Source organism: Jaculus jaculus, chromosome 12 (genome assembly GCF_020740685.1).
Source record: "Jaculus jaculus isolate mJacJac1 chromosome 12, mJacJac1.mat.Y.cur, whole genome shotgun sequence".
NCBI lineage: Eukaryota > Metazoa > Chordata > Mammalia > Rodentia > Dipodidae > Jaculus > Jaculus jaculus.
In genome coordinates this window covers 97004635-97018402 of record NC_059113.1, presented here as the reverse complement: position 1 = coordinate 97018402, position 13768 = coordinate 97004635, and the positions used below count along the sequence as shown (strand labels likewise).

General features: G+C 39.3%; 1 protein-coding gene across 1 annotated transcript in view; it reads left to right on the top strand.

Annotated features, from left to right (window-relative positions):
- Positions 1-13768, top strand: part of Iqcm (IQ motif containing M) — a 311800-nt gene that overhangs the window by 134543 nt on the left and 163489 nt on the right. Inside the window, exon 10 of the mRNA XM_045130639.1 lies at positions 9588-9783. Coding sequence (XP_044986574.1) covers positions 9588-9783 — 196 coding nt within the window. The remainder of the gene's footprint in view (positions 1-9587; positions 9784-13768) is intronic.

Sequence of the window (13768 nt, the reverse complement as noted above, 5' to 3'; positions counted from 1 at the left end):
CATTGTGGTGGAAAAGGGAAGTGCTTCATCAGACAGGGAATGACTGTTCCCGTGTAGTAAAAAAAATATGTGAAAGTGTGATAAAAAGTGTATTGCTTCAGAAATGACATAGAGTTTTGGGTGTAATTTTACCAACACAATGCAGAGTGGGATTCAACCCTCGACCTAGAGATCTTCCCGAGAAACGAATCGTTTTGTCAGCTTTAGGGGTCAATTTCTGGGGGCAGGAACTCATATTAATTTTAACTTTGGTAGGAAAACAATTAATCTTGAGAATTTTTCAAATATCTATCTCGGTCGTGTTCTTTTTGTACTTCTTTTACTGTCTCCATTTCTATCTCCTCTTTATCTGTTATATGAAGAAAGTAGTTGCTCTCAGGATTTAGAGAGTCAAAGGCGGAGACACCTGGCGATAATTACAAAAGTCTGTAATTGCATCTTCATGAGTCACACCAGAATTATTGTGCAAACACACACAGTGCAGGAATTTGGACATAATGCTATAACATTTTTTATATCTCTTAAAAGTATTTATTTATTTATTTGAGAGAGGGAAAGAAGTGGAGAGAGAGAGAGAGAGAGAAAGGGAGAGAGAGAATGGGCATGCCAGGGCCTCCAGCCACTGCAAATGAACTCCAGATGCATGTGCCCCTTTGTGCATCTGGCTTATGTGGGTCCTGGGGAATCGAACCCAGGTCCTTTGGCTTTGTAGGCAAGCACCTTAACCGCTAAGCCATCTCTCTAGCACCCACCCCCCCATTTTGTTTTATCTCTTAATCATGTTTTCCTCTGATGACTAACACAGTTTCCAGGAACCCACCATGGCACATTATTTAGATTAGCCTATCTAATATACCACTTAGATTAGCATACTGCCACTGCCACCTGGCTCCAGACCTCATTTTCTTCCTTATTTATTACCTTAGCACAGATCACTATCACACCTCTATCACTAATTTGTTAGCTGTCACTGCTTCCACCGGAACAGAAGCTCAAGGAGGAAGGCGAGGCATCAGCTCTTTATTTACCGCTGTATGCTCAGTATCGGAATAGCATCTTCCACTCTGTACTTTAAGGACCTTGGCAAGCAAGGAAATACTTGATCCATATCTCAATAAGTTTTCGGCATTTTCTCCGATTCTGTAAGGACACCTCTTCCCCTTCTCTTATCCTCTTATCCCATGCTAGAAAGTAGAAACTGCTTGCTGCCGTCTTCATCAGGAGCCCTGTCTGTAGCTGTCTTTCAAAGTTGAAATGGCTGGCTACTTTCCCAGCCTCCTCCCCTGTATCCCTGATCTCGCCGTGTGTCTGTGCTGTCCACGGGGCTGCACATTTGTATTTCTCCACTGTGGTGGTCAAATTTTGAATGTCAAGTTGCTTGGCGTATGTAAAAGGGACCTACCCTGAGTGTTGAGGCATTCCATTGGCTGGGAGGTCCTGCGCTGAATGAAAAGGGGAAAGAGAGAAAGCCAGCCACTTACTGTCTAACTCTTCTCTACCTCCTGCATAGAGCACGCAAAGTAACAAGGAGCTGTCAGGGGGCTCTTTATGCAAACCGGCTACAGCTGCAGGCTGAATTGGGGCTTTTACTGTGGAGTAGAGATGGCTAAGTTCCTGATGGAGGTTTGAGTCTTTCCTGACCAATGTTCCTGGGCTGATATAGAAGCAGTAGTGTCTGCTGAAGGGAGCAGCAAGGAGGGAAAGAACAAGTGGCCATGTGAAACGCAGTACTGGGACCGAGGATGGCCTGGCCCTGGGCGAGGGATGGCTCTGTGTGGCTGTGATTCCTTGCCTGGAATCAGGGAAGGGCGATGTCCAAGGCAGAGCTGTCAGAAATGCAAGGACACCAGAGAGCTCTCATCTCCAATGCAGAACTGCCTAGCCAATAATACCATGAGGAAGAATAAAGTCTGAAGGCAGGAGAAATCACACTTGTGATTCTGTTTTCTTAGGAGAAATTCACAAAAATGGAGGTAGAGGTATGAGGAAAGAGGGCCAGGATGTCCCATCTGTCTCCACTCTAAGGAGCTTCTCTAAGACTATCCACATTTCCTGCTTTTCTGGTATGGTTTTGACCTATTATTATCTGACCATTGCTGTGTGTGTTCATACTTAAGGGCTTTTTGATCCAATGAAATGAGAGTTCCTAAAAATTATATGCTGCTGAGAATATAATATAAAATATTATTTTAGGGGCTAAAAAGATGGCTTAGTAGTTATAGGATCTTGCTTGTAAAACCTGACTGTCCATAATGTGTCAGAAGCATCCAGGCCCTGGTATATCCATACATATGTGCGTGCGCACACACACACACACGCAAATGAATAAATAAAAACTTTTATTTTTATGTTTAGAATGCATTTTTCAGGGTATTCATTGTTTATATTGTGCCCTTTATAATGTTCCTATTTCAATGAAATGGAAAATGGAATCTATAAACACACATCAAACCTTCATTAATGGCATCCTTTCTGAGCCACAGATCAGAGTCAGATGGGAATGAGTAGAGCAAGCCTTTTGCCATGACTAAGATTTGGGTTGGGAGCAGAGGACTTGCCCAAGAGAAATAAATTACTGAGATGGCAGAAGAATGGATTCTTTATTCCAGACATAAGCTTGTGAAAAATTGGCAAAGAGGACTGGAAAGGTGGCTCAGTGGTTAAAGGTGTTTTCTTTGATAAGAGCCTAATGGCCTGGGTTTGATTTGCCAGTACTCATGTAAAGCCAGCTGCAAAAGTGGCACATGCATCTGGAGTTTGTTTGCAATGGCAAGAGTCTCTGGTGTGCCCATTCCTTCTCTCTCTCTCTCTCTCTCTCTCTCTCTCTGGGTGTGTGTCTCTTTCCTGCTTCTCTCCCTCCCTCCTTACAAATAAATAAAAATATTATTAAAAAATTGGCAAAGTGATGTCTGTGCCATAAAAAAATGGCTACCCCTGCACCTTGGGCTTCAATGCTCCTGTCACTTTTCTAGAGAACCCTCCACATAAATCATATAGATACAATCATAAGAAAATCATATAGGTGCCATCAAAAGAAGCTTCAGGTGTTAAGAGAGGTAATGACCTGAAGGTGTTTCATAGCTTACCTTGATCACAAAGTCACATGAATTCAAGGTGAGCAAACATGCTGGTTTTGCTTTTGCAATGTGTCAAATCATCATTTCGGTTGAATTCACCAGAGTGACTCTTCCAGAATGAGTATCTGTGTTAAGATGGAAGGAATATTTTTTTTTTAAAAACTGAGTTTGGAATTTTAAAAGTGCTATTGTGTTTTGAGGAAAAACTGTTGGAAATTGAAACCAAGCAACAGCAGTTACCGTGTAACGCCATCTTTCCTTTAAATATGATCATAGCGGCTGGGAGAGCTTCTGCGGCCTCTTGCTACCCCCACCCCACCTGATCTTCTTTCATTTGATTTCTTGAATCATTTTATTGCCTGAAATGTTCTAACTAGGAAACTATTTAGGTAAAAAGTACCCTATCCAGCAATTCAGATACTCTTGGAGACTTTAAATAGGATACTGGCCTCCATCATTTAATCTGTTCATGTTAGACATACTGCTGTGGACTTGGGAGCAGCCAAAAATAGGTTGACACTTTTAGGGGTACTGGGGAGAGGATGCAGGGGCCCAGGACAGCACTACCAGTGATTATAAGGGTGAAAAGAGAGAGTAGAAAGCAGTGAAGAGAACACATCTCATTCAGATAAACTACTTTAAAATATTGTCGGAATTAAAGCAACATTATCGTCCACTTCAGGAGGATTACATCTTATTTTGGAATGTCTCAGGAACCCTGCCCTGATGTTTGAAGTGAGGTTTGCTTGTTATGGAGTCCTGAACCATTCAGGAGATTTGAAAATGGAGTGGTAGGATAATATAGAGAGAGAAGTTTCATTTTGTGAAAATGTATCACATTCTTTTTCTTAAAAATCTATATTACCCATGCTGAATTTAATGCGCCATTTTCAAAGTGAATAAGTCTCATTTAGAGGACTAAAGTAGGCCACAAAGTTGCTTCACTCATTCCCCAAGTTGCTTTCAAATCCTACATTGAAAGCACGGGGACATCACATGTTTGCACTTCAAGGCAGCATGTACAGGAAACGAAAGCCCTTAACACAGCTTGGTAGCAGAAGATCCAAATCAGAGCAAATTGTGTAAATTATAATGAAATTGCAAAACATTTGGACAAAGCAGGCAAGCTCATCTAATCAAGAAAGTGGTGATATTTGCTTTTTGATAATGCAGGTTGGAAGAGGAATTGGGGGAGGGAGACATCATAAATCTCTTTTAATATATTTCTGAACTTGGCAACCTCAACTGGTTTTGTCACATATTTGCAGCTTAAAAAGTATTTGGCTTTTACAACAGCCAAAATAAGTATCCTTTAATCACTTTCAACCTATGAACAGATGGGCAAACAGTGCTTTTTATAAATGGAGCATACAAAATACTTCAATATCAGCCAAAACTAATTAGTAGCAATATCTGAACCAAACTCTTAAAACTGATTTAGTGTTTAATATATATTATCATATAAGCATTAGTTATTGAAAGGAAATTCCCCTTTCAAATGTTTGCCAAGCTCAGGGTCTAATGTTCAGACATGAGTAAGTTACTAATTAACTTCTTGTATCTCTTCTCACATGTAATTTTGCTTTATGATTTCTTCTGTCTCTGAAAACCATTTGATTTGACGCTTTGATCAGAGACTTGTCAAACTGAGTGAAAAAGTCAAAATATAGCCATCCAGTTTTGGGCTTTCTACTTTATTGTAATGATTTTAGAAAGAGGTCACATGCAGACAAACAGGATGGTGGAAACAAGGTTTATAACTAACCTCTAATGACTCATATTTTTTTCTTTTATACTTTTTTTCTTCATCTTTTTTTAATTAGATATGGACATAATTTTGTATGTAAAGGACACATGTTGGTACCATTCTTTCCCTCCTCCCTACCCCTTTTCTGAAGAGGCCTCCTTCGTTGGGGATGCAGATCAAACCCATGTGGATTGTGGGTCATGCATTATGGGGGCAGCAGTCGGTTATGGGGGAGAGGCAATGTCTCTGTGCATAATGTCCCAACTTGTGGATCTAACAATCTTTCCACCCCCTCTTCTGCAAAATTCCATGAGCCATGATGGGAGCATTTTAAGTCTACGTCAGTGATAGGCACTTAGGAGCCTCGGGATCTCTGGATTGGTAGGTGTTGAGTGTCCTCAGTGTCTATCTCCGTCATGCTTGTGCTGATATCAGTTTCAATAAGAAAGCAGCACTCTTGCTCCTTTCCCCAATTCCTCTGTGGTTTCAGCTGGGGCTGAGGTAAAGGGCACTGGGTCCTCAGGTCCAGCTCCTATCTGAAAAAGAGAAGCAGATTCTCCAATGGAGAATGAAGTCCCCACCAGTTAAATAAGATAATCATTATTAATTTAGAGAGAACTAAAAGGGTTTAGACTCTATTATAGTCTAAGGTTAGTGGAAGGTTGACAGTGGAAAGCAGAATAATTATCTGGATATGATTCTGACTTGTTTTCTAGTTCCAGATATGGTTTCCTTTCCACTGAGCAGATCTTTTAGCCAATCCAAGAGTAGTTGGTTACCCACTATGGCTGGGTGCCACTCTTGCCTTTGTGTGATGACTTAGTTTTGTTTTTTGTTTTTGGTTTTTCGAGGTAGGGTCTCAGGCTGACCTGGAATTAACTATGTAGTCTCAGGGTGGCCTGGAACTCATGATGATCCTCTTACCTCTGCCTCCCAAGTGTTGGGATTAAAAGCATGTGCCACTACACCCGGCTGGTGATGACTCACGTTTTTATTGTGAAAATTTTTATAGATTTTTAAAAAAATTTTTAAATTTACTTAATTTATTTATTTGAAAGTGACAGACAGACAGAGAAAGAGGCAGATAGAGAGACAGAGAATGGGCCCAGGGCCTCCAGCTGCTGCAAACAAACTCCAGATGCGTGCGCCCCCTTGTGCATCTAGCTGACATGGGTCCTGGGGAATTGATCCTCCAACCGGGGTTCTTAGGGTTCACAGGCAAGCACTTAACTGCTAAGCCATCTCTCCAGCCCAAAATTTTTATATGTTTTAAAGATTCTTTCTCAGTGGCCAAAGATCTCTATAAAATGATAATTCTGTTCACATCACAGTGATGTTAAGACATGGTGGACACAGTTAATTTCAAATTACTCTGGCCAGGTCCTTTGTAATTCAGAGGGGACACTTGGTATGTCTGACACTCACTTCATCATCCACATCTCAGATACTACTCATTCCTGCACCTTGAGTGCACGTAGGTAATATGGCTGCATCTTTTGAGTACTGCTGAAATTTTTTAAAAAGTATGAAAACCTAAGATAGCCATCCAGAACTTTCTGACATTGAGGTCTAGGCACTCCCAATGAAGCCTTTGTTGTTATAAATAATTACCTTTGATTTATCATCACGTAAGATTAGTAGGATTTGAATTTTGTCTGCATGAACTTAGGAAGCCATCTGCTTTCTTTCAGAACAAGGTTCCTCATGTATGAAATCAGGATAGTAACACTCATTAAACATTACTAGTCTAGGGATTAAAGGAGAAGTTTCAAAGTTCAGGCTTTTTATGCACGTGTGTTATTCTTGTGTATGTGTGCATGCATATCTGTGTGCAGGCACACATATATTGCAGGTGCATGTATGTTGCTGATTCTTGTGTATGTATGAAAATGTAGAGCCAGAGGACAATATCTGGTTTGTTCCTCTTTGGTTCTTTAAAGATAGGGTCTCTCACTGCCTTGCTGATTAGGTTAGACAAGCTAACCAAGCCACAGCACCCAGGAGTCTGCCTACCTCAACCTCCCCAGTGCTGGGATTACAAAATTCCTGGTGTTTTTATGTGGATTTAGAGGATCAACCTCAACTCCTTATGGTTGTAAGGCAAGTACTTTACAGACGGAGCCATTTCTCCAGCTAATGCTTAAGAAAACTTTGCATTGCTACTCCTATTACTCAAGCAACTAGTTATGATTATACTTCTCCTTTGAAATGCACATTTCTTGCTGGCCTGTTTCAGAAAATCTTAACAGAGCAAGAAAGTAAGAAGCAAATAATCATTTTCTTTAGAACCTAGAATATGAACAAGGGTGTGTGTCAGTTTAATGAAAAACCAGTTAATCAGAGTCTATGAAGGTCTTACCCATAAGGCATTTCTTGAAAATTATTATCTGTTTCTTACCTAAATGCACATAAAGCCAGATGCACAAAGTGGTACATACATCTGGAGTTGGTTTGTAGCTGCAGGCCCTGACATGCTCATCTACCTTTTCCATCTCTGTGTCTCTCTCTCTCTCGCAAAAAAGTAAAATATAAATAAAAGCCAGATAAAATGTATCTATCATTTTGTAAATATGTTTGCAGTTTATTAAAATTATCTCACTTAATATTGTTCCAGTCACTTATATTAATTACAGCTTTAAACTTATTATTCTTTTCTCTCTCTCTCTCATACACACGTACACTCTTTCTATTAGCTGAGAACTCGGTTGCGTTCGTGGTAACCTATGAGAGTAGTAGAACTTGAATAAAGTGTTTCTACACTTTATCGTCTACATTCCTATCACACATGTCTTTTCAAGAGTCATTTATATATTGTTCTTATTACATGAAGTGTTCTCATTGTTTTGGCTTAGTTCATTTAAGTATTTCTAGACCAATCTCCCTCTTTTGATATGAAGGGGTAAAAGTTATCAACTCAGAGTTCCTTAGATATCACAATAGGTCTTGAAGCTCTTGCATAAGCCAGAAACACTCATTTCCATTCCATTTGCATTCCCACTTCACCTCAGACATTAAAGTCTATTTATAAAACTTAGTATGTTAGCCAACAAAAGTCATCTAAGGCATCCAAGCATCTTCCTTTCTAAGTCACTTTTTAATTAAGTAACAAAACAATATGGAATTTTGCTACCCTTTTGTCTTAGTCCAGTTATTAAAAACATAAAGCACACTCAACTCTCTAGCCCCCCTTTCTCCATTGTTATAAGTCTAGAGTATATACAGAGTATAGTTTGTGTCAACCAATCTTGATTCATTTGAGGCTGCTTGGGATTAGAAAGATCAGGGAGTAATGAAATTGTCTACAGAATACATCTTATGAAAATTTCTCAATCCAGGGTTGTTCTACATTCTAATTTTTGTACAGAACTCTATCTGAATGATTTGGCCACTCTTGTTCCAGAATGATGTTATTCTGGTGTTCAAGTGTCATATAATATATTGCATATTAAAGGATATCATAGTCTCCAAGACAGACTATGTAAATAAACACAAAAGTCATAACTGAGATCCCCTACTATCCACTGCTCAAAAAGGACAACTGGGTTATATATCAAAACCAAGCACCCACACTTCAGTAACTAGGGGAGGAGAAATAATAACCATGTATAAAACAAAAGAAGATTTGCTGACAAAACCACTTAATGCACACGTCAAAACAGACTATGAGAAAAAAAAAATACAGAGTCAACTTGAGTCAAAAGTGTACTCTGAGAATTAAGAAAACTGGGCCTGAAATTCAGAGATATCAGACAGCTCTCATGGTTGAGGTGACCTAAGGGTCTCTGTGGCTCTCCAGCTGTGAATGAGAGGGGGTAGAGATGAAATGTTAAGAATTGCAAGGAAACTATACTTCAACCTTTGAAAAACTTTGAAAAAAAACTAACTGAAAGTTAAAAATTACATTAGGAATATGAAGGAAACAAAGGTTCTAGTCAGTCTGCTTGTGACAGAGAGCTTCCAGTTTTCTTGTTTATCATCATTGCAAGGGTTATTCATGTTAACATTGGAGGGCTTATTATGGTATCTAGTCCTTCCCTGATATCCTGTGGCCCATGGCCCTGCCCAGCTCACAGGGAGGATTTGGATCAGAATTACTCTTCAGCTGATGCTTAGTTGGCATAGTTTCAGTGTCAAGTAATCAAACAATTTTAAAGTAGTCATTCTAAAATAGTTTTAGGGAGAGGAAGATTATTTTGATGAACCTTCCCTGATGCATGAAAATATTTGTTTGAATAGTTGTGAATAGATTTTGTTACATTTACTTTCTTTTGTATTTCCTTCCCTCTGAAAGCTAAGATTATGCATGTAGTGATTCTAGCCTATTAAATCTTCCCTGCAAATGTTATAATATGGCCAAGTGATATATATATATTGAATTCTGTGCACAAATCATACTACATTTCCCGTTTCATTATATTAATTATTGAAGCCAAGACTGGTAGCATCACCTATAATCTCAGCTGCTTGGGAGGCTAAAGCAAGAAGATCATAAATTTAAGACCATCGTGGGCTACAAAGTGAGTTCACAGCCGTCCTGAGCAACTTAGTGAGATCTGTATCCAAATGAATACAAAAAAATAAAGGGTTGGGTGTACAACTCATTAGTAGGGTGCTTGCTTAGCATGTATGATGTGTGGGTAATTCTTTTTTAGTGTTCATATATGTTCATGGGAGTGCATAATCATCATTGAAAGACTATTTCTATAGATAGTACTGTTTATTTTTCTTGTTATTTCTAATAAATTGTTATATTTTATTTTTAGGCCAAAAGATGTTTCAAAAACAGATAAATTGGACAGTAAAGTGAAAAGAATTGGACCACACATAGAAATCTTCCAGGTGTTCCAAGGAAGAAACCGATTCATAATTACAAAAAGAGTAATCAAATTGATCACCATCATACAGGGATATATCAGGGGGTGGCTTGAACGCAAAAGAATACAAAGAATAATGAAGAAGGTAAGGCCTGCAGTGGAGAGTACAGTGTTTTAAATTTATTACTTAGAATTGGATTTTGAACAGTTTATATAGTTAATAGGTGTTTAGTTTTTCTAAGTAAGGTTATGCTTTCATACTTTTAATTAAGATGTTTTTTGTTCAAAGTTCCATGGGACTGTTGAGAAGAATTAGCACTAAGAAATATTTGGATAGAATATTTTGTAGATGTCTATTAGGCCCATTTGATATCTGACGGTTTTTCACTTAGATGTTTCTCTGTGTCTTTGTTTTATTGTTGTTGTTTGGTTGAGCTGCTTATTGGTGAGAGTGGGGTATGAAAATCACTATGATAATTTTGGATGTAATACAACCAAACAAAACAGAAGACTCTAAAAAATAAAATTAGAAATGCATAGGGAGTCATTACCACAAATACTAGAGGAATTTCAAAAATGACATACCTTAAAAATTTATATTCCATAACGTTAGAACATCTAAAAAGAAATGGATGGATTTTCAGAGGCCCATAACCTAACAAAGTTAAAACGAGATGAGATAACTTAAACAGAGATGTAACAAGCACTTAAATTAAAATGGTAATTTAGAATAAAATCTCCCAACTAAGAAAAGTCCAGGCCTAGGCAGTTTTTATCAGGTCTATAAAGAACTAACACCAGACTTTGAAGATGGCTCAGTGGTTAAAAACACTTTCTTGCAAAGTCTGCTGGCCCACATTCCAGTCTCCAGTGTCCAGAGACCCTGACATTTCCACATGTTTCCCCCATCTGTGTGACATATCAGAGAGGTATAGTACATAAATATTTATTGCAGCATTGACTTATAATGGCTAAATTGTAGACCTGCCTAGATACCCAGAAGCAGAGGACTAGATAAATACAATGTATTTATGCACATTGGATCTCTAGGTTGGTAGGTGTTGAGTGTCCTCAGTGTCTGTCTCCTTCTCCTTGCGCTGACATCAGATCCACTAAGAAAGCAGCACTCTAGCCCATTTCCCCAGTTCCTTTGTGGTTTCAGGTGGGACAAGGATGGAGTGCACTGGATTGTTTATCTCCTCAGGTCCATCTCCCATCTGAAAAAGATAGATACTCCAACAGAGAGTGAGTTCAGCACCCACCGAATGGGACAACCATTATTAATTTAGAAAGAATTAAAAGGGTATAGACCCTCTTATAGTCCAGGATTGGTGGGAGGTTGATGGAAAGCAGAATCATTATCTTGATAAGACTCTGACTTGTTTATCAGTTCTAGATATGGTTTCCTTTCCACTGAGCAGATCTGTTAGCCCATCCAAGAGCAGTGGGTTACCCACCATGGCTGCATGCCACCATTGCACTTGTGTGAGCATCACACCAGATGGTTTGCTTGTGGGTCGCATAATTAATTGCTTGGACAGATATTACCTGTTGCCACTTTGCTCTAGTAGCTCATGTAGTGCCTTCCAGCATTAGACTGGCTAACTGTCTGGGGTCTGGCTCTCTTCCAGATTCGAGCCAAATCTCTTCATGATCTGTGCTGACAGCTTACTGTGTCGTCAGCAGTAGCGTGTTAACATTAACCTCTGGTGGATAATCAATTGCTCTGATAAAAGTCTGTCTTGTTTGTTTTGGGAGATCTAGTAGGTCTTTTTGATCAATAGCTCATTGTGGAAGTAGAGTACATCCTGGCACAGGGAATAACAGGCCGATCAATTTCTTCTCTCTTGTCTTCCAGGTCACAGGCTCTGTCTTCTACACGAGTAACTCTTGGTGAGGGGTTCTAGAGAGGTTTTAATACTTTATATTTGATTTTTGTTTTCTGATTTTTTAGTTTGCATTGTGTCCATCTCTTCTTTTAATTTACAATTTAAATTTGAGTTCTGATTTTCTTGATGCTTCCTGTTTTTCATTCTTGCACTTGATCAAGTCTTCATTAAGCTTATTTTTATTTATTTGACAGAGAAAGAGGGAGGGAGAGAGAGAGAGAGAGAGAGAGACAGAGAGAGAGAGAGAGAGAGAGAGAGAGAGAGAGAGAGAGAGAGAGAGAATGGGCGTGCCAGTGCTTCCAGCCAGTGCAAATGAGCTCCAGATGCATGTGCCCCCTTGTGCATCTGGCTAACGTGGGCCCTGGTGAAACAAGCCTGGGTCCTTTGGCTTTGCAGGCAAGTTTCTTAACTGCTAAGCCATTCCTCTAGCCCTTTAATTGAGTTTAATAAACCTGGTGTTGAGATCTTCCATTTCCTGACTTACTTTCAATTTATTCATATCTACTTGGAGGGTTCTAATGTTTTTTGTTTTGCTTTGTTTTTCAGTCCAGTTAAGCCTACTTTCAAAAGCTGAATGCTGCAGGAGAAGATTATGTTTAATTTCATTGGTACAATTGCTGTTTATTTGATGGTTTGCTTCCAGTTCAGTGATTTTTTTTTAAATTTTTTAAATTTTTATTAGCATTTTCCATGATTATAAAAAAAAATCCCATGGTAATTCCCTCCCTCCCCACCCCGCACACTTTCCCCTTTGAAATTCCATTCTCCATCATAATACCTCCCGTCACAATCATTATACTTACATATATACAATATCAACCTATTAAGTACCCTCCTCCCTTCCTTTCTCTTCCCTTTAGGTCTCCTTTTTAACTTACTGGCCTCTGCTACTAAGTATTTTCATTCTCACGCAGAAGCCCAATCATCTGTAGCTAGGATCCACATATGAGAGAGAACATGTGGCGCTTGGCTTTCTGGGCCTGGGTTACCTCACTTAGTATAATCCTTTCCAGGTACACCCATTTTCCTGCAAATTTCATAACTTCATTTTTCTTTACCGCTGAGTAGAACTCCATTGTATAAGTGTGCCACATCTTCATTATCCACTCATCTGTTGAGGGACATCTAGGCTGGTCCCATTTCCCAGCTATTATAAATTGAGCAGCAATAAACATGGTTGAGCACGTATTTCTAAGGAAATGAGATGAGTCCTTTGGATATATGCCTAGGAGTGCTATAGCTGGGTCATATGGTAGATCAATCTTTAGCTGTTTTAGGAACCTCCACACTGATTTCCACAATGGCTGGACCAGATTGCATTCCCACCAGCAGTGTAGAAGGGTTCCTCTTTTTCCACATCCCCGCCAACATTTATGATCATTTGTTTTCATGATGGTGGCCAATCTGACAGGAGTGAGATGGTATCTCAATGTAGTTTTAATCTGTATTTCCCTGATGGCTAGTGACGTGGAACATTTTTTTAGATGCTTATATGCCATTCGTATTTCTTCCTTTGAGAATGCTCTATTTAGCTCCATAGCCCATTTTTTGATTGGCTTGTTTGATTCCTTATTATTTAACTTTTTGAGTTCTTTGTATATCCTAGATATTAATCCTCTATCAGATATATAGCTGGCGAAGATTTTTTCCCATTCTGTAGGTTGCCTCTTTGCTTTTTTCACTGTGTCCTTTGCAGAGCAAAATCTTTGTAATTTAATGAGGTCCCAGTGATTAATCTGTGGTTTTATGAATTTTTTTTTTTTGACCAGGGTCTCATTGGTTGTTGTGTTTTCCTTTTGGGAATGAATTTCTGTTGATTTCTCTGTGATTTCATTGGAGGCTTTCATTGTATAAAGAGGCATTCTTGGTGAAGAGCTCTCAGTTTCCTGACTTTTGTTGGCTTTTTTGCATTGTTTTCTATCCATTCTATGAAGACAATTATTTTATTGAGGAGGAAGCAGGTTTCTATCCTTTGGCTCATGCACCCTCTGACTCAGGTGATCAAGGATGTTGGTACCCAGTAGCCAGTCAGGATACCAGAGCAAAAAAGCCTGATATCACAGCCCACACAGAGACCAGGCCTCCCCAAGCAAGGCACAGTGGGACCTTCCAGGACCAGGAGTATGGGAGAAAGGAGGCTATCAGGGAGTTGGCCTACTTACTCAATGTCACCCCTCCAGCACACAGACTTGCTTAGGAAACTTGGACCAGGAAACTGGGAGGAGCCAGGATGGAGGGGTG